Genomic DNA, 21,985 nt, shown 5'->3' on the forward strand with positions numbered 1-21,985 from the left:
CTTGTTGTGTACGTTACTCTAGAAAAAGAAATGCAAAGCCATCTCAAGATGTATCTGATTCTAATGAGCAAGAAATCAGGTAAGATATACACCACATGCCATAATATTCAGTACTGCCTGGTGATTCAATAAAGCTAATGTTTATCTCACTCCTAGTTACTGTGGCTTACAGGGAGTGGTATGATGCTATTGGGTGTGGTAACAGTGACAGTGAAAATAATTATAGCTATTAGATTGTTAGTGAGGTTTCTATTACAGGTCAATTAGGTTATAATTTGTGTATGATTGCATGGGTGACCACTGGACCCACACCAGTGTTTGATACACACAGTACTGATATGTGCACACATTGCTGTGGTCATTTCACTTCAGTTGGAATGTTGCAAAATTTAATCATATTTTAGCAAATAAAATTTTAAGTACCATTAAAAATTTTTTGTCAATGCATAATTTGTATATGTGTGTGTGAATGTCTTTGTTGCTATATACATTGTGTTTTGTACGCATATTGTGTATATTGCATAATCCTATAATCCCACATTATACAAACAACAGTATAGGTGGGTCCAAGTTGGGTGAGTTTTGACTATGTGCACGTGTTTGTGCTGGCCTATCCACACCCACTGAAAGCACTCCATCTCTTGTAATAATGTGTAGTTAGTAAGTTTTTTTTTATACATTTAAGGATATACGCTAATGTAAACATACAGTAGACATAGCTATGTAAAGGTGAAGGATAGTGGTTCGATTACATGATACCAGGAGCACTGCCACACGACTTGTACACAAACTATACATAAGTGATTTTCGTACATTCATACCACCAGGGTGTTGTATGGTTCTTCATGCCATTATTGATTTCCTGTATATATGTGAGCCAGTCTGATAACTAGTCCACTTAGCACAACTTGACAACTATAACTTGTAAATAAGGTACCACCTTGAAACATGATCAACTTAAAGCCGTTGCATAGCAACAGTAATGTGGTAAAGTTTCAATTAGATTAATTAAAGGCAGGGGAAGTTATGAGTTACCAAGGGAAGGCTAATGTATAAGCTAACCTTTGTCACTTGGAAGATATGGTATCTCAAAAGTTTGTGCAAAAAAAATAGGAGGTCTAAAAAGAAATGATTGTAGGATCCATGGGAATAAACAAGGTGGTGAAAATATTGCTAGCCAAGACACTGGTGACAAAGTAAGACAACTGACTCTTCATGATACATGATGGTAGTTGTCACGGTTAATAGAACATTTTCTCATTAACACAACTTACACTGCTATACATGCACTACTGATTCTCTGTCATAATTATCCATTATAGAGGTTGTAGACCATTCTGTGTATATCTTTAGTACATCTGAACTTTTTTTGGGATGCATCTTTGCCTCAATATATTATACTAACTCTGCATTACAAATACAGTTTAACGTTGTCAGTTTTCTTGTATCGTATGGATTTCACAACCTTTACTAGTACTTGTATTTGAAGTGAAAATGATATGTGGACTGTGTACTGTATGGAGACTAAAGTCTACTGTATGGAGACTAAAGTCTATTACAAATTTTTAAAAGGATATAAACATAAATAAATGACTCCAGCTTGTCCCACCCTAAAGTTGTTTTCCATATCCATTGCTTCCTTTTGTGGTAGTAAATGGATTATAATTAATTGTTTTAATATTACCTAAACATGCAATTATGCAACACAAACTTAGCATGTTAAAGTTCTAAATCGCTTGGCTGTCAGAAAAATATTCCTTCACGTTTTGCAGTATTTATTATGTGCTAGGGCTATCTGCTTGAAATGAAACTGAATCCACTAAAACTTTGTCAAAACTGCATCCGTCAAAATGTTGGTACCATATCACTAGAGCTTTTGCTAATGTTTGGGAAATTATAGAATTTTCAAAATACAACATTGAACAACGTACTTTCTAGTGACAAAATGCATTTACTCCTCTCCATCCAGTATGTTATACTAAAGCATTTGTACATACTAACGTTCCATACAAGTTTTCTCAGTACTATAAAGAGTAATCATGATATCACTTGAGAGCCTTTTCCAAACCACTTCTCAACCAAACATAGTGTAACTTTAAAGTATGACTTATATGCTGTCTCTTTTTGTTGGACATAAATCCTGTAAATGCCAGACTGTTGTTTACCAACCACCATACACTAATCAGTCAGTGGACCTCACTGTATTACTGTTAGGGTGTAGTTGTGTTGTACGTCTGTCAGACAGGAAATATGCAAAAGGCATTTTAAAAATTCTCCCACAAAATTACTCTAAGGCTAGCAAATTATATAGCAGTCTGCCAATCGATACATCATATAGATAGAATTTTAACATAAATGTGTAAAAAAGTACTTTTTTCTTCAAAATCCCAGAAAATGATCATTGTTTTCACAAAGCTGTCATCACTTGCAAAATTCATGAATATTCTGTTCTTCAAAAAATTTCACCTCTACGATATGTGAGTGGTAATGCAAACTCAGACCGCTTTAATTTTCTCTAGACTCCACATTAATTTCAGTGCTTAAAAACGTCATGGATCAATAAGCAAGGATCTGAAATCAATAAACTTAGGCAAAACAAAGCTTTTTGCACCAGGTGTGCATGTGTATGTATTAGACCAAGAATACAGTGTTTTCTTCTGTTAAAGTGTATACATGAGCATCTTTTACTGTAGGTTTTGTTAGAAGCATATATAGTCAATAGTTTCAAGATTATGTTAGTAGATAACTGAGTACAATATTATGCTTGTCCAGTGATGTTTAATTGCACAAGTTCACTTGTTGGGAATGCATAGACTAAATTGTGGTACAACTGTTTTGACTGTTTGGGTATTGGGTTGTACTTAACACATACTGATATGTTTAATGGTTAATATATTCATGCTTAATACTTAACCATTAATTTATATGTGTTAAATTGGCAATTTGTTACTATCAATTGACATTCAATCTATTGCTTCAAGCCATCCTACAGAGTTTAATTGTTGAAGTTGATTATGTCCAAGTCTTACAGTGCTTTTTGACATGTCTTAAACATTAATAACTGTGTTGTAAAACTCACAATATCTTCACAGTTGATCTGATTCAGTAGTGAAATCTTGCAGTGCTAGATGCTTTAGTATGTGTTACATTGAGTGCATAACCTGGCAATCTCTACATGCCGTATAGCCAGAAAGTTTGGTGGTAGGGAACTTTGGCGAATTTGCCGTGATAGGACTTTGGCAAGAAAAGTTTGGTTAGTAGCTAATACATTTGTATTGGACAAACTATTTGGCAGATTTTAGTTTGGGAAAAGTATAGAAAGTAGCGTCCATAATGTCACGCAGTTCACGTCAGCTTTGTTTGTTACATGATCACTATATACAAGGTGGTCATGAAGTGAGGACCTATGGTTAAGGGTCTCCAAGTGATATATACCTCATGAATATTTTGTGTAATCATCAATTAGTGTACCCATTGGTCCTATCTAGACACATGGGTGATCATGTAGGAGATGATGTTGGTACTGGCTGTAAAGGAGTGTTGTCTAATCTTGTAGTATGTGTGTTAGAATAGTTACGTCACTTGAATTTCTTGCCAACTGGAAGCCTAGATGTGTATGTTTTTTTTTTAAAAAACTGAGATGGAATAACTTTCATAAAGCTTTGGAAATTTTAAAATTGTGTCAATGTAGTTCTAGCACAAGTCTACAAATTTGCCACAGATGACTCAAGTGTTCACCTAGTTCATTGCCATATAGTAGCTTATCTTGTTTGAGTAACTCTAATTTTATAGGTTTTTTGTCACAGCTATGCTGATGAGTTAATTATCACAAGTACTAAACCATGACTATATAAGGATCATTAAATCAAATTTGTGGTTAGACTGACAACAAGCAACATTTCTAATCATACTGTTTTATGACTTACAATTTTCTGTGTTAGTGTGTCGAGGTATAATAATAGCCTGTAAATTTACATATAGCAAATATTCCAATCAACAGTAATGGCTACAGGTGTGCTTTTACTGTACAAGCAAATATACAAACTATTGGAGTTTGTTTGATGATTTTATCACAAAGTGGGCCAGCAAATACCCAATAGAATTTGTAAACACAAAATATTAGTTACATCATATCACGTATATGTCACTTCCACCCACCTTATGCAGGGTTCTGCCCACACTGGTTGGCAGTGGTTCAAAGTGACCAGTACCCTCTTAAATCCGACCAGTACAACTCTTACATATATCACTGATACATGTGCAATATACCGTAACATAACACACAGCATATCAGTTCATGTTAACTTTAGGCCACCACTCAGGAATTTCTAAGCAGAACCCTTCTTATGTAGTAAAAGTTGATAGTGCATAATTCAGGTAACCAAAACATTCGTTGTCTAACTCTCTGTGTGTTCTATTAGAGTATAGTAAGTCATTTAAAAAGTGCTGCAGTTATAAATATATAACCGTGTGATTTGATTATGTACTCTGTGCACCATGCTAGTTTGCTGTTTTTAAGAATTAGTGTATGTATATGTACATGCTTGTGAGCATATGTTTCATAGTATAACTTGCGTGAAAGGTTATACTGCTCTTTACTATGTCAGAACCATTCTACCCTTCAGCACTTGTGCTGAAAAGCCTTATTAAATAAACTAATGTCCATTTGGTTCCACAAGGGATACTTTGAGATAATAAGCCACTCTCTGGAGTTGCTATGGATATATATACTTGAAAGTGACAAGAAGAGAACATCCTGACTGCCTGGCGGACTCCTGTAAGCATTTGAACGTTAATCGGATGGCTGCAGGTTTGAGGCTGCCCAGGTCCAGTCATGAATTTTTTCTCCTTTCTCCACCTTTTCAAACACACTTTATGTATCAACTTTAAACAGACTGTAGGACCAGGTGTTCTACAGATCTTCAGCACTTGTGCTGTAAAGCCTTAATAAAGAAAAATAAAAATAAATAAAATTTAAACCAGTATTTCTTACAAAGATACATCTCAATTATGATATGAAGGTTAGGACACACAACAGTGTGTTATGCAGACAAGTACTGCTGGTACAGACACATGACAGACAAGTGCATATTTTACAGGAACCAAGAAAATGCCGTTTTCACACATCCATACCTCAATAGTGCCTGAACGAAAATTAACCAGTTTTGTTATGGAAACTTTCTTGGGTATATAGGGCACCTCCTATTTTTAATTTTAATTTAATCACTGAGATATGCACCCTCAAAGTTCATCTAATTTTCTTTGTTTTTCTTAATCTTCTTACATATTCTTTTTCTTTCTGCACACTTTGCAACAACTCATGCATGCTTTAGTTGATATACTTCAAATTTGGAGGGAAGTAAGAGCATAATGAAGCACATTTCAGTACAGTTTTTGTACTTAAGAACAAAGGAGTTTTGAGTGATTTTGAAAATTGCAAAAGCAATTTGTTGTCATGCCAACTGGTAATCTGCTTGATGGAATAACTTGAACATTTTATTTTTATTTATTACAGTGGAACCTGTCTAAAGTGGTCACCTTCGGGCCAGAAATATTTGGCCTTTATAGAGAGGTGGCTGCCTAACTCAATATCCTCCATAAAGCAGCCATAGGCCATAAACTGAGGTTTGGCCTTTATACAAAGGTTCCAGGGACTTATAAAACTCAGGTTTAGTTACATAAAAATGCATTTGGCTACACTCCAGTACACCGCCTACTTACATAGCAGACAAATTAGCAAAAAAGAGCCTGCGGAAGCTACACTGAGTTTGGAGACAGCAATTGAGCTGATTATGATTCCTAGCTACAAAGACTGTGAAGTAAAAACAGGGACTTCCTTAAAGACGGTGAACTGTTAATGTTAACTACACAATTACAAATCCAGGAATCAAGATTGTGAGGTGAGCTTTAATTAGAATCACACGAAGAGACAAAGCCATGGAGTGGCCACAAGCTTTTCTATACTGTGAGTTTATAACTTTTCCGTATTACAGAAGTATGAAGTAGTGCAGCTAGTTTACTGACCGTAATGGCTATAGCTGGCTGTTTTGTGAGAGGCCTTTTGTGTAGTGAAGTGCTGTTTTGGACTGCTAAAGCTGGCTGTTATACGTGTTATAGAGGTGACCACTTAATGCAAACTATTTCTGTACAAACTGATTGGGAATCGGTCGGGACCGTAGTCACGTGGCTGTTACGTATGTTGAGGTGACCGCCCAGCTCAGGTGACCGTTAAGGGAGGTTCCACTGTAACGCTTTACAGCACAAGTGCTGAAGGTCTGTAGGACACCTGGTCCTACAGCCTGCTCAAAGACTTCAGCTACATAAGGTGTGTTTGAAAAGTTGCTGAAAGGAGAAAAGTTTTCTAGAACATTCTATGTGCATTGTACTAGAAGTGCTCAGAAAAATATGTGCTCTGTTAGAGTACCACAAAAGTATTAAAATAGGCTATATCAAGACATACATGCAGTAGTGTGTTGTACGGCTCAAGTACAGCCAGTGTAGGTGCATGACAGACAAATGTGTATTTTTTACAGAACCAAGAAAATGCTGTTTTCACATATATAGCTTGATAGTGCCTAAACAGTATTTAACCATATTTGCTGTGAAAAGCTTCCTCAGGGTAGGGCACCTCCCAATCCAAATTTGAGTCAAATCTGCCCAGCCATCACTGAGATACAGCCTTCAAAGTTCATCTAATTTACTTTGTATATTTCTTTTTTAATCTTCTTCTAATTCCTTTCCAATCAATTTACCATGCATAACACCCTGTACAGAGTTCAGTTGTGTGAAAAGTCACCCTAATAGCTACATGATAATCATTTTATTCAGTTTCGAATTTACAATGCATACATACATTCACACAAATAGCAGACTCTTTGACAATTCCTGTAGTAAAGAAAAAAAATTAATCTAAAAGGAAGCCATAGGCTGGTTTTGGGGCTTGAAATTATGGAAAGAAAGAAGTGGAATCTAGAGTTGAGGGTAGAGCAATTGTAATTTATTACTTTTTCAGGATAATCACCACAGCAATCTGGACAATAACAACCTCTCTTGTCATCATATTCACTAAGCTCATTTGGTTGTGTTGCACAATACACACTTTAACATGTTTGAGGACTATTCACCTCAGGGCAACATGCTAAGCATTTATGTACATGCACATTAGTCAAGGTAATAATACAGAAGATATTTTGTATTGCAAACACACCTGCACTACCTTTAACAGGACACTCATAAACTGTTGGACATTTACACTAAGAAAAGTGTATGCCCCAAACTTGATTCCCAGGACACTTCAATGGCTTGTCTTAGGTTGGCACACACTCCATTGTGGTTACAGCAATCACACCTCCCTCTGGCTGCTGGGTATACACTTCACTCAATAATGCTTTCGGGACCTGGTGCCTTCACTCGTTCTATCTTCCAATAGCAGTTTGACTGAGTTTTATTATATGGGAAATTTGGACATGGGGTAGTATTGACACGATCTTTGTAGGTTTAAATGTCTTTGCATTCAAGTTGATTTTTATATTCCACTATTTCACATCTCGATATTCATGTTCCTCCAATGTATTGATAAACATGAACATGTACTACTTGCTCTCTTTTCCATCTTTGTTGCTATACATTCTATATAGTGGTTACACTTTAGTCCATTGCAAGACAATTTCATATGGGCGGATAGTAATAGATTTTTGGAATATAATGTCCTTGGTCCCCTGCTGCATTCATGCAGTTTATAAGTAGTTACAGTAACAGCTCCTGTTTTTGAGTGGATATCTTGTCTACTGCTAATTGTATGGCCTACTTGTCAACTGAGAGAAGAAACTGTGTCATCATCCAAATCTAAATTGTTATAATGTTCACTATATGTGTGCAAAAGTATTGTCATATATACATTGTATGTGCATGGATTGAACTCTCTAGTGGTTTATCTAAACCTCTGTTGCACACTGTTTGTAAGCTGACTTCTTTTTGTTACCCATACTGCAAGAGAATATAATATATGTTTTACAGCTATTATTACACTCACCACTACTAGCATTAAAGTGCTCCACCCAATGATACCACATGCTAAGGTTCTCGTCATTTTACTTTGTGGAATTTGTAAGCATGTGTTGCAATGGAACAGTTATGGAAGTGTGTATGTAATAGCATGAGGGCTTTTCCTGAAATGTATGCCTGACTGCCCAAGGGCCACAGGTCTGAGGGTGGAGGGCATATATTTCAGGCAAAGCCCAAATGGCCCATGTTGCAGTTAAGTAGCACTTCCCATCTGTATCAGTCTGATTGCCTGTGTAGCCTGGCTATCTGGGCTACATACGAAATGTAGCCCGGGCAGCTCCTTTGATCTGAGGTGTAAAAGTGTTACATGATATTATGTGTCATAGTAGAAGTAACACAGTACAGTTTACCAGTTCGGTTCAATACATTGATGTGACAATAAACAAGCCTCAAGTACACAAATTTAGTAAACATATGTATACAGTTGGTTGGTTGTATTAATAATTTATCCCTCTTACCACCAAATTTGTAAAGGCTCCAATCTGCTGCTTCTATAACTTATAAACCATACAATATAATATATATATATAACTATATATAAATTACTAGCTATATATATAGAACAAGGAATTCAATTATCACTACTAAACAGTGTAGTACTGTTTGTAATATATTGCTAACCGGTTGACAGTTGAAGCAATTATCTTTAAGTCTGGTTTTCAGATGTTTGAGCAAATGCACATAGGCACATACACACAAGGCCACTGATTGGAGGCATAGCAACACTCCATTCTAACCTATATAATCCATCTCCTTACTGTTTCACTTCATTAGTAGTGCCATTGTCACTGTGAAGAATCATTTACAGTGCTTATTATCGACCACCAAAATGTGTGCGATAATGTCATCTTACATGCAATAGTGTGCAAGGAACCAGTTATCCCCATTGCCATTCACTTAAGGGCATGACCATTACAGGATAAGTGTAGAAACTACTGAAACGTTTGACAGAACTTACAGAACACATAGAAAGTTATGCTGCAGGAATTTATAATCAATTCTGCCATATGGCATTTGTGGTGGTGAGTGGGTTTTAAACTATATTATTTTATGATGAATGATCACTAAAATATCATTTGAGCAATGTGTTGTGGATACATATTTCTATGCATCACATGTTAGCGATTGAACAGACCACAGAACAAAATTGCTACATTTAAAACAGGTCAGAAACTTATAGTCCAGTGTACTTTACTTTATATAGTAACCTTAAAGACATTAGTTCCTAGTATATAGGCCCTTTCTATTTATGAATGTTTTGCAAGTATTGAGATGCAGTCAAGAAAGTGCAAATTACATACACTAGTGTGTTATAAAAGGTTTCTAAGTTTTTAGAAGTCCAGTTTTTTGTCTCTTTCTATATGTAGTAAACCCATTAGCCACAATTATGACTTCGTTCGTTGTGGGACAACAATACCTCAATATTTAATCAGAGGAGGGGGTAGCAGGACACCAACAATTAGCCTTTGTTGGTGTGTGGCTACCCCCTCAGATGTGTCATCACCATGTGTGGTTTGAAATGTCTTCCTATGGATTGCATAGCTTGCCATTGTTTGTTGTCTTACATGCCCATGTGTGGGTGATGGAGGTGTAGAAGTGGGTGTGTAGTGTCTTTGCATGTTCAGTGAGTGATTAAAGCTGCTATGATAGCTTGTATATTTTAGTCTTTTTTAGTATAGTGGCACAACCAAAAAATTGTGCACTTTTTCATTAGCCATGAAACTTTCCACACAAATAGTAGTCCTCAATACATGTATTTTCAGATATAGTGCCATCGCTGATTTGACCTTTGGTGACCTTTACTGCCATTTTTTGCACAAAATATTGATCGTTTTTGTCTTTAACTCCCTGAGGCAGTAATTAACTTGTTAAAACATGGTACCAAACAAACGATCTTGCTGATAGAAACAACTTGGTTTTTATTTGAAGTCAATAGGTAATTTCATTCTTAAGTTATGAGTATTTTTATTAGCTGCAAAATTTTAATAAATTAATTTTTTATAAATTTATGCATAATTATCTGCCCACAGGTAATTCACACCTCAAGGGCAGGTAAATTTATCAAATTTTGCAGCTAGTAAAAATGATCATAACTTTGTACTGAAATCACCTATTCACTTCAAATGAAAACCAAGTTGTTTCTATCAGCAAGAGCGTTATTTTGGTACCATGTTTTAAAAAGTTAATTACTACCTCAGGGAGTTAAAGACAAAAACGATCAATTTTCTGTACAAAAATGGCCGTAAAAGTCACCAAGAGTCAACTCAGTGATGGCACTATATCTAAAATTACATGTCATGAGGAGTACTATTTATGTGGAAAAATTCATGGTTTTATGAAAAAGTGCACAATATTGCCAATTTTGAGGGCTACGCCGCTATACTATTTGTACTATGAATCCTCTATTAGTAGGGTTGATAGTGCAGGCTGTGGTTGTTAGGCAATATGTGCTCTGTTAGTGTGTGTAATAGTTATACCACAGCTGTGAAGGATTTGCTGATATTAGAGTTGCAATGATACAGTGTTTAGATGTATCGATATATTGCCTCTGGTATATCACGATACAGCAATGTATTGCATGATACAAAGTGGAGTCTAAACAATGGTCTATGTCGTTTTTAAGGGAAATAAGTGAGCTATTTTTCTTTGAGAAGCATTAAATACTATTCAGTTTAACCCCAATGTACAATAATTTGATTGTCAGCCATGTTAACAAGCCACAATTAATAGTTATACCACGGCTGCAAGGGATTTTGCTAATATATACACCCAAAGCCCGAGGGCTGTGGGTGTATATGTCAGCAAAATCCCAAGCAGCCGTGGTATAAGTGATATATATCACTTGGGGCGCATTCACCTAATAGGTGAAAGAACTAACGAGAACTCTTTCCATTTGTTTTATACAATAGCATCTGAAAATCGATCATGGTTTTAAAAGCGTGGGCTAATAATCATCAAAACATTGTCCATATGTTAAAATGTCATTAATACATTACTATGCTTCAACACGCTATGTTAGAAAACTTGCGATTGTGGGATTGAGTTTATATTGTTATCATTTTTGTACTAAATTAAGCCAATTAACTTCGCTATTGGGACAGTAAGTAAGTTATTATATTAAGTTAAGTACTTAGGACTATAAGTTACTAACCAAAATTTCAGCGTAGCAGTAGTAGTTTTTCCGTTCTGTGGTCTGTTCAAAGGCTGATACGCGGTGGGTAGAATTACGCATCCACGATCGCCCAAACAATTATTTTGTGTCTTCATTATCCTTTACTAACAACCAACTAGTCCATCTTAGAGAATATACTCAGTTTAGCAACCACTACAAAATCGAGTCCCACAATGCAAAACTCTATAATATAACGAGTCAAAGCATATCGTTTCTTTGAACTGGCTGGGCATCGAAGTCATTGGCAAACCGCTTTCCCATGATATTCCCCGGGAAATATGCAAGTTAAACACCGAGCGGCACCTTTGAACGCCCACGCTTAAGTGGTATATTTTATTCGATATATCACGATACTTGATATATCAATACGGTTTGACTTTGTATTGATACAGCAATATTGTCTTATAACAATGCAATATGCGATATATCGATATATTGTTGCATCTCTAGCTGATATATACACCCAAAACACGAGGGTTGTGGGTGTATATATCAGCAAATACCAAGTAGCCAAACAGCACATTATCCATATGTTAAAACGTCATTAATACATTACTATGCTTCAGCACATAATGTTAGAAAACTGGTGATTGTGGGATGGAGTTTATATTGTTATCATTTTTGTACTAAGCCAGCTAACTTCGCTATTGGGACAGTAAGTAAGTTAAGTGCTTAGGACTTTAAGTTACTAACCTATTTCAGCATAGCAGTAGTAGTTTTGCCGTTCCATGGTCTGTTCAAAGGTTGGGTAGAAATATGCATCCACGATGGTCCAAACAATTATTTTGTGCCTTTATTATCCTTTACTAACAACCAACTAGTCTATCTTTGCAAATATACTCAGTTTAGCAACCACTACAAAAATGAGTCAAAGCATAATATTATCATTTCTTTGAACTGGCTGGACATCAAAGTCATTGGCAAACCACTTTCCCATGATGCAATATGCGAGTTAAACCCTGAGTGGTGCATTTGAACGCCCATGCTAAAGTGGTGTATAATGTGACAACCGGTAATCTAGCAGAGCTACATATATATATATATATATATTGTATGGGTACTACTATGAATTTGCAATCCAGCCTTGTAATAGAACTTTCAGTAGCTCCACAGTGTAGTATTGTCTTTGTATAGGTCCGTTAACATCAATGGTATCTGTCTTGGAGGATGAGTACATCATATTGTTTCTGGGATACGTTGAGTTGATTGTACTCCAACTCTAGGGCTGCAACTACAACACTGTCTAAAGCAGTACAACCTTCTTTGCTTCACTACCTGTGAATCAACAATCTGGTCAAGGTCAAAGTAGCAAGTGAGTCTCTGGCAATTGTCTGAGGAGTTCTGCTGATTAATAGAACCTTGAACCACTATAGCTTGTCAGCTTCATTCCTTCCATTCACTGCTGTGAATGACATTCTCAGTGTGACTGATCAATAAGCTGTTCTAACTGATCTCAGATACCACCTGTTATGCTGACTGTGCAGTTTGTAGTTCAGTTTAAAGGTCAGTTCAAGGTCAGTGTCTTCTTACTTAATCTGGCTCAACAATTTCCATTGCTTTCTCTTTGTATAACAATATTAAGATTTCCCATTTACCACTGATTTTTCTGTTGGTATTTGTTTGCATAAAGCTGAAAATTAATTACTGCTAATTCTCTCAGTCTTAGTGCATAACAATGCAATTCATGAAATGCTCACAGCTGACTTGCATGCAGTGTTGTGTATCCAAGTCCCAAACTTAGCATAGCCTTTTTTTTTGTTGTTGTATACACCTTTTAAACATAACTATTGTCATCAGTCCTTTGCGAGCTCAAAATGAAGCATTCAACATTCTGCCATTAACCTCAAGACAAAATTATGTGGACAATGAAAGCATGTAACATGTTTCTGCACATAGGGCAGTTATACAAATGTATATCACATGTACAACAGTAAGGTGTTTGATAAATTGCTACAAAGGTGTATGTATATGTTAACTACAAGTTAATAGTTTAGTTCACAACTGACTGATGAGTAGATTATTAGCAGTTCCATTGGCAAGTGTTGCCTCCCCGTACTTGGTTGCATCTGTCAGGTCCAAACGGGTTGAGAGTGGAACAATCATAATTTATTCCTTGTTTAGGATGATCGACACAGCAATCTGGACAATGGCAACCTCCTCTCTTGTCATCATACTCACAAAGCTCATTTGGTTGTGTTGCGCAGTATACACTTTGACATGTTCGAGGACTAGTCACCTCAGGGCAACATGCTAAGCATTTACATGCACGTTTGTCAAGGTAAGAATAGGGAGGACATCTCGCATTGCAAACACACCTGCACTGTATGTTATCCCAAACATAGTTAGGAGGACATCTGTGTACTATTGGGCATTTACACTTACAAAGTAATTTATCCCATTGTTGGTTTCCGGGACATCTCAATGGCCTACATGTACAGCAGTCAGGGTCAAATGTAAAGCCACGTTGGCAACTGACAAATTCCCTACACTCACAGTCACATCTGTGTGGAAGAAAGACATGCCTTGGGTTTGGACATCTTCCGGTGTGGTTGCAGCAATCACAGCTGCCAAGTGGAATAGGAATTTGGGAGCTAAGGCTAACAGAACTTTCTCCTTCTGCTTGCAAAATCGGCTTCCAGTAACAGTTTGAGCGACTCTTCCTGATGGGGCAGTTTGGGCATGTAGTAGTGTTGACACATTCTGTGTGACTTCGAATATGTTTACATTGTTTACAGTCGCAATCGAGGTGGTTCTCATACACCACTCTTTCACATCTTGGTACCCATGTTCCCCCAATGTATCGGTAAACAATAGCAAATGTTTGTTTTATTTCGGTTCTAGTTGCGATACATTCTGGTTGGTTGCACCTTAGCCCAGTACAGGATAATTTCCATATGGGCGGATAGTAATAGACATTTGGAATATAGTGGTATACTTTCCTTGGCCCATCATGGCATGCCGTGGGTCGATAAACAGCTGCAGTAACTGTTTGTGTTGATTCATCAATGGACTGAACATCTTGTCCACTGCTGATTGTGCTCTCTACTTGTTGACTGAGAGAAGAAATGGCATCATCATCCAAATCTAAAATTATCACGTTCATGGTAAGGAAGATTCATATACATGTTTAAAATTTTCATAAACAACAGAACAATACCTTTTTATTCTATACAATTTGTCACTTGCAATGTATATTATTATGCATGCATTATATAGATAAGCCTTAAAGCAAATGCAAGACATCTTTAAATTTACCAATGAGAACAGTACATTTAATAGACTATGAACGCATATGCAAGATTCGGTGACTTACCCAAACCTGTGTCCCTGCATACTGGTTGAAGGGTAGCTTCTTGCAGTTGTCCATACTGTGAAAAGTATTGATGCTTTACAGCTAGCATAAGATTACTCTTACCACTGCTAGTATAAGTGTACTCCACCACAAGATTCCACAAGTCAAGATAGTCATCTTTTTGCTCTTTGTAAATCTTGTCGTATGTATCTAGTAACAGTGCAGAAATGCTTTTATAGGCTAGAAATAGCCCCCAAAACCTTACAAGTGTGTATGATATCACATGCTGATGCTGCAAATCGCCAACCACCATAATGATGTACACCTACTACTATATATGACAAATAAAACAGCAAATATAGTTCTTATATCTCCATTAGCTGCCTTATGCTTTAATTATGCAAAATTCTACATAAATGTACATTCCAACAAGTATAGCTATGTATAGTGAGTCTTGGACAAAATATGAAGATGAATGTTATTAATAAAATGTGTATCCCATGCTCTATGACAATGGATAGTTCTTTGTACATCAACTAAACAGTCAGTACTGAGTAAGTATACCTACTTAAGCTTCTCTTTTAATGGCTTTTTGATATCCACCTCTGCTTAAAGCTCAGTATCATGCAAAAGTTATCACTCTACAAGTTTCTGTACCGTGTGAATTAACTGCATTAGGAGCTTATAACTCTATAGATCAAGAGTTTATAATGGTGTAGGGAGAGTGTCAAACTACACTATACCCTGTGAAAAATGAGCCCGTAAAGCCCTATGACATACTCGGTGATTTGTGTTGATTGGTGACTAGTTATAAGTACAGTGGACGCGTGAATGTACATTGAGAGACTGAAGCTACAGAGTGAAAGAACAGTGTACTTGAGAAAAGTATGGCACAATGCACTGAAGAATTTAGTACAAAGAGAAAGACACAGCCAACTATCCTGGAAAGCTGTAAATATCAACTTCACGCATGACGTCTTAATACAAGATTTCATCATGGTCACCATTCTCAAAACTGATAGTGAAAGTGACACATTTAGATGGGGTTTTAGCCACAGGGATTCAATGCAGACCACCCAAACAAACTAAGAAGGTGTTAAATCTGGGTAATCAACAGCGGTCAGATTTAGGACACAAAGGTATGCGGGCTACTTTATGGACTCATTTTTCATTTGGTATAGTGAAGTTCGATACTTTCCCTACAAACTCTTGCTAGTATACAGGTATCGAATATTGTAAGTTTCTGATTGTGGTATAGCATAATACTTTCTCAAGGTTATAATATAATAGTTGATGTGTCTTTTTAGTTATTACAGTGTATTATTGACTAAATTCTGTAATGTAGAGTGTCATGAGTGGAAATCCACCATGGTTGTTTATGCAGATATCAATGACTGACCTTGTTTACCATCCTTCAATACTTATATCCTCTTGGTTCTCAAAAACACTTTCAAGAAGGAAACTGGTTTAAAACAACCTCCTTTGCATGTTTTCTGTTTCAAACATACCTCATCAGCACTTTCCATCAGCATATTCAAATGCAAGCCTTGGCTCTTTGTCCCAGGGTGGCTCTTATGGCAATAATTCATAGTTTTGATGCAGCTACTAGTCCAGCTATTTTATGAGCTACAACTATTAACTCATAGTTACTTGTCATTCAAACCACGTATCAACATAAGATTTTAGCAGTATTAAATGCTCATTATCTGGCAACTTGAGTATTGCTGTAAATCAACTCCTGCTTTAAATCAACCCCTGCTTTAAATCAACTGTTTGTTTATTGAAAGCACTGGTGTAGGGAAGACTCACTGAATAGTTGAGCTACATACCTGTCTAAACCACAGAGAAACGACTTTGGTGGTGGCTGCTCAATATACCATTCTGTTAATTTACTACCAGCTGTATTCAAACACAAGAGCTCTACCAGTTGAACACTTTGTGTGTGGTTTCCATTGGAATGTAGCTCAAGTTTTCTTTACACCTGCAGTGCAGATCTAGGATGGAGTTTCTGAAAATTTAATGGTAAAATATGTGACCGTCTCAGCAAAAACCCGACTTGTTTGCACAATTAATTTTTTTTTAATTCACTCACCATTATCTACAGTGTCCAAAGAATGGATCACCAAAATTTCAGCCTTCTGTGGTGTGTAGTTTTGAAATTACAGTGCTAGAAAGTAGGAAGAACAATGAAATCGATTTGTACAGTGACTATACTAAAAATAAACTACAGGTGCTTGCATTCGCAGCCATAACTTCCGTTTGGATTAGTCTGTGAAGTTGGAATTTGGCTTACAATGTTCACCGCGGATTGGCAGATCAACCAAGATATAGTTTTATTAGCCTTGCAGTCACTTGCGCATAGGCGTATGAAGGCGGTTTGGTAGAAGAAACAATGACGATCTTGTTTACGTTTACCGCATCGTAAACAAACACACGTGACACCCATACTGTTGAAGCTACAAAAACGAAACAAAGATTTTCGAACTCCCCATGAGTAGGCAAATAAGATGGTATATAGTTTTAATTGATTTGAGTCTTCCTTCTTCGAGTACTGGCCCGATAAAAACTTGCATATTTTTCTTGTAGCATGTGTAATTTTACGAATTATTTTTAAATTACAATTTTCTCAGTACACATTCTTGTGTGAACTAGACGGGTTTTCGCTGAGATGGTCACATATAGAACGTATTATAGCTAAGGAATAAAAATATGAGGGGTCTATGGGAGCATACTCCCAGAAGACTATGAGGTTTTAGAAACACTGAGATTGACTACTTTTAGTTTATACAGTAAATCCAGTGCTTCAAACTTTGAATTAGGGCAAAAGCCAGCCTAAACTGGTATCTTTGATTGCCCTATTAGAGTAGTTACTTGACTGCTATATTAGAGTATCTTGATTGTTTTATTGAAATAATGAAATAATGAAATGCATTAATACTACCAAAATGAGTGGTAAATAGGTTTGTTTGCTATGTAAATTTGCCAACACAGCAATAACATTGCTGCTGAGGTCAATTTAAAAAAAGTATTTCAACTGAAACCTTAAAAACCTATCTAGATATGATACTGACCTGGCCTTCAACGTGGTGTATTGAATGAACAGAAGGGTAAAATACAGTAGTTGCAGTGCCAATGGACTTTTGTTGTTCCTGTAACTCCAAAGAGTTAATGTAGGAAACATTTTGATGAATGAATCTGTATGGCTTGTTCTTTCTAGGGAATTAATAAAACTGAAAGAGATGAATAAAATTGAAAGATTTGGTGGGAACGTGGATGACACATTGTCTGGTGCTGTTATAGTAACAGTCGAAACTTTCAATTTAAATAATAGTCAGAAGTTTAATTCAGTCCCATTACCAATTAATTACTGCTTGGTTACCAATTTGTTTGTTTATATTGGTTGCTATAGAACTCAGCCAATATGTTATAAACAACTCTAAACAGGCTGTAGGACCAGGTGTCATACAGACCTTCAGCGCTTGTGCTGTAAAGCCTTAATAACCAATAAGTAATAATAAATAAAAACAATACATGTAGAAAATTATCTTCAGTTGCTTTATAGCTTACGTGCCTTAAAGTACCCTAGGTAAAAGCTGAGTGTTGACCTCACTATTCAAGGATCACAAAGAATTTTATAGGTCTGTGACCATATCATAGTCTACATTCTAATATGTAACTAAGAACTTCTTAATTCCTTTTTATAAACCAGCAAAGACTGAAGGGTGTTGCCTAGTTCATTTTTTAATTGTGTGTTAGGATGTATATATTTCCGCATTTGTATGTTCACAAAAGCTTATAAATATTTGCTCTCTACCAAGATGGTTGTTTTTGTTCAGGGTTTCACAGTCGATATTTTAATAGCTAATCAGCTACACAGTTCACAGATTTTCTGCCTTAGCACATTCATTCATTACTGACACATACAAATATCTTGTCTTCTTCCTAATGCAGCTATTAAAATGTAGTTTGGAGTACTCTTTAGCTATACCAACCGGAAATGTGATGTTACCACATATGTACACACAATTCATTTCCAACACTAATGAATCAATCTCTTTTTATTTGAATCATTCAGATGTACTATACTTAACTAGGATTTTGTTTGAAAGGAATGTGTTATCTGTGGAAACCACAATGTGAAATGATTTCAGCGAGTTACCTAGTTACATAAGGGAGCTGGTAATTCAATTTATAGACCACAAAAAAGTTTTGCAAGTTTGCAATAATATAGTAATCAATTATTACACAAAATAGTACTTATTTTTGTGGTTTTCTTTGTTAAATCACTTTAGTTCGCAGTCTGATGGAATGAAATCTGTTAGCATGTTAGTCAACGAAAGTGCTGATGATTTGTCATCAAGGCATGATCAACCACTGGTTCCTAAGGATGAAACTAAACCCTGCTGTAATGTTACCACTGTTTCTACAAAATCACAAGAATTAACTCTGACACAGACTGCTAGTTTACTTAGTTCTAAATCCTTCTCTGTAAATCAAAATGATCAAATGAAACAAACAAGTCTGAACTCAACTACCCTCAATGGAACTGAGAAATCAAACAAAGAAGAGCATTGCAAAGACAGTTCTGTTGAAGTGAAACAGGAAGCAATAGTCCAGCCCAATGTTGCTGAGAACACAGAAATTCAAGCAAGCATTTTAGCATTAGAATCGCTACTGCAAGTCGATCCAGGCATGCATATTAAGGAGCCAAAATTGAATAAACCCCGACCAATTAGTAATAGTGAGAGGATAGTCTGTAGAAACAACAAGTGGGAAATTGATGAGAAACGAGGAGCTCAGGCTACCCTGGGTCCTGTATTATATGCTAACATCTGTCTCACCAATCTGAAGGAGAAATACCCAGGTGTGATATAGTGTATAGCGTAGTATAAAATTAATATTGTATTTGGTGTTTCTAGAATGGACTTCAAGAGCTGCTGTAATATCATACACATGGCAAAGACAACTAAGCAGTGAGACTAAAAGGATTTATACAGTATGTGCTGTTTCGTTGTAAGCTCATTATACAGTATGTGCTGTTTCATTGTAAGTTCATTATACAGTATGTGCTGTTTCGTTGTAAGCTCAGTGTTGATGTAATTCTTCCATTCTTTTAGGAGATGGCTAGAAAAAACAGACTAACAGTAAGCCAACTGCTAACTAGTTTTAATTCTTCATTGTAATGTTATTGTCTTAGCTGAGTAAATTGCAAAGAGAAAAGGCTGGTGGAAAGCAGACAAATAGAAAGGCAAAACAAAGTGGTCCCAAATGCCTAGAAGCTGGTGAACCCGCCCTGCTCAGTGCAAGCCATATACAAAATGCTGGATCACATCTAGAAACCAGTAACAATACCAATGCAATAGCAACAAGCCAATCAACCAAGCCAACTAGATGCCAATCAACTTCTAGCCTACTCAGTGCAAGCCCTAAACATGGTATTACTGGAACAGCAGCAAGCCATTTAAGCAAACTAAGCACGACCACTGCAACAGCAACAAGCCATTTAAGCAAATCAAGATGTCAATCAAATTCTGGCCAACGTAAATCTTTAGGTGATTTTACAGAAATCCACCTTGATGATACTTCCATAAACATTAATGCTTCAGGGTTACAGTTAGCAATCAGAAGACATTCAAGTACAAAAACAGAAACATCACCAAATCCTGATTGCAAGGTACCATCAAGGTAAGGTGTAATGATGTACTAGTTGTGCTGTGTGATGGTACAATTGCTTAGTCCAGTATAAAATTGAATATTTTCCTCACTTAGCAATCCTAATACTCCAGGAATAAAACCTCCTATGGATTCCAAAAAATTTATGGAACAATCTACAGATGCCCAGATTGAATTTTTTAGGTTGCGTGCCAGATATCTTCGCTACAGGAAAGCAACTTCCTGTCTGATCTTTGGTGATGATCTACGCAATGATGCTCCACCATCAACAAAAGAATGTCTTCTAACAGGAGACTATGGTAAAGCCAAGCTAAAAGGGAACTGGGACACTTATGCAAACTATCCTTTAGGTAGTACCAAAAAAGAGTAGTGATTAGTATGTAGTTTAGTTTATTTTGCTTGTAGATATTATATAGAGGGCAGAACAAGTATAGTGAATTATTTTTGTATTACAATAGTGTGTATATAGATTCATTTATGTGTGCATTTTTTTTTACTTTTTACAAACTTTAGACAGAATCAGTGGCCTTACTTAGTATTGAAACTGTTGTGCAAGGTTGGCTTCTACAGATGTGGCACTTGGCTGGTCTATGCTATCCTACAGGTACAGCCTCTCCCTGAGGGAATCATTTATATTCTGCAGACAAGTGACATTTTATATGTAGTTAACAACTGGAGATTCAATTGTGAAATGGTTTGAGGTTTTGTTGTCATGGAAGAAGTACTGGTGTTGTACTTTACGTTTACCCTGTTACAGTGTAATGCCCCTCATGAGTAGTTGTAGTTGTAGTTGGTTCATGTTTTACCTGACCCCCTGCGCCAAAGACAGTAATATCAAAGAAGTGGACATATACTCGCTCCCAATGGTTTTATACTGGAACAGCATGTTGTAAACATGTTTGTGCTCCTGAATCATCCACGCTAAAATTGTATGTGATATTTCTAAAGCCTCATAATTGCTTGTATCAAAGCAAGAGTTGTTAACAAGAAACAAGGGCTTAGGTGAACCCCAATAGCAGGATGTTTGATGGTAGTAAGATAGCAATACATGGGTCAATAAGAAGTCCTCATTTTTTTTCTGTAATAAAATTGTTTTGGGTGTTCTGTTAGAGTATTTCATTTTTAGCAGCCTCACTCCTGAGATATTATTTCTACCACCTCTCATGATTATTCTAGAAGAGATCAGCCTGTACCTTTTCATTTCAGCACCTTGTAATTAATTACATATGTGTACATATCTGATCACTGTGGCATATCACATTTGTAACAACCAGGGATGCATGTGAACTCTCTACTACGCAGGGCTACCCATGGGGGGGGGGGGGGGGGGGGCATTTTGGGGCCCTTTGAATACCTGTTTAAAGATCAATATACTGTAATAAAGCAGTCAAGATCTAGATACTCTAATAGAGCAATCACAGTATTCTTCAGAGGAGCAATGTAGCAAGCTTATAAATAAGGAGATATAGTTGGTGAGGGGCAGCTATTGTCATTGTCAGGAAGTAATGACCTTTTTTTTCAGTCTTTGACTTACAGCTAGGCTGAAGTTATGATTCGGAGTGGAACCCTCCTTCCCCCTGGGCCCCACTTTAACTCTTTTCCCTGAGCCCCTTAATTTCTCTGGGTGTCCCTGCTACTACAACATAAAGAGGAAGCCTTACTTTGCACAAATAAAAGTGATATATATATATATATATAACTACCTCAAGTTAATCTTGAGTTCAGAAAGTAGCTACTGGGAAAATTGGACTGTAAGACCTCTTTATTGCATGGTAACTAAGTAG

At 36.5% G+C, this 21,985-nt stretch overlaps 2 protein-coding genes across 2 annotated transcripts in view; one reads left to right on the forward strand and one right to left on the reverse strand.

The window, feature by feature from the left end:
• The window catches only part of LOC136237300 (serine-rich adhesin for platelets-like), an 87,676-nt gene extending 66,981 nt beyond the window's left edge, over positions 1-20,695 (forward strand). Inside the window, exons 4-9 of the mRNA XM_066027650.1 lie at positions 23-79; positions 18,821-19,392; positions 19,448-19,524; positions 19,646-19,672; positions 19,726-20,213; positions 20,298-20,695. Coding sequence (XP_065883722.1) covers positions 23-79; positions 18,821-19,392; positions 19,448-19,524; positions 19,646-19,672; positions 19,726-20,213; positions 20,298-20,571 — 1,495 coding nt within the window. The 3' untranslated portion in view covers positions 20,572-20,695. The remainder of the gene's footprint in view (positions 1-22; positions 80-18,820; positions 19,393-19,447; positions 19,525-19,645; positions 19,673-19,725; positions 20,214-20,297) is intronic.
• LOC136237302 (balbiani ring protein 3-like) lies at positions 13,059-14,725 on the reverse strand. Its single transcript, XM_066027651.1, has 3 exons — positions 14,652-14,725; positions 14,550-14,604; positions 13,059-14,320 (listed from the first exon to the last, which is right to left on the reverse strand). The coding sequence occupies exons 1-3, from the start codon at positions 14,703-14,705 to the stop codon at positions 13,257-13,259; spliced, it is 1,173 nt and encodes a 390-aa protein (XP_065883723.1). The 5' UTR covers positions 14,706-14,725; the 3' UTR covers positions 13,059-13,256.
• Positions 20,696-21,985: the final 1,290 nt, after the last annotated feature.

This window comes from Dysidea avara, chromosome 10 (genome assembly GCF_963678975.1).
Source record: "Dysidea avara chromosome 10, odDysAvar1.4, whole genome shotgun sequence".
NCBI classification, from domain to species: domain Eukaryota; kingdom Metazoa; phylum Porifera; class Demospongiae; order Dictyoceratida; family Dysideidae; genus Dysidea; species Dysidea avara.

Coding starts and splice junctions, on each gene's coding strand:
- LOC136237302 (XM_066027651.1), bottom strand. CDS start 14,705: ATGACTATCTTGACTTGTGGAATCTTGTGGTGGAGTACACTTATACTA. Junction 14,605..14,651: donor GTACACTTATACTAGCAGTG/GTAAGAGTAATC, acceptor TACTTTTCACAG/TATGGACAACTGCAAGAAGC. Junction 14,321..14,549: donor ATGCAGGGACACAGGTTTGG/GTAAGTCACCGA, acceptor TGATAATTTTAG/ATTTGGATGATGATGCCATT.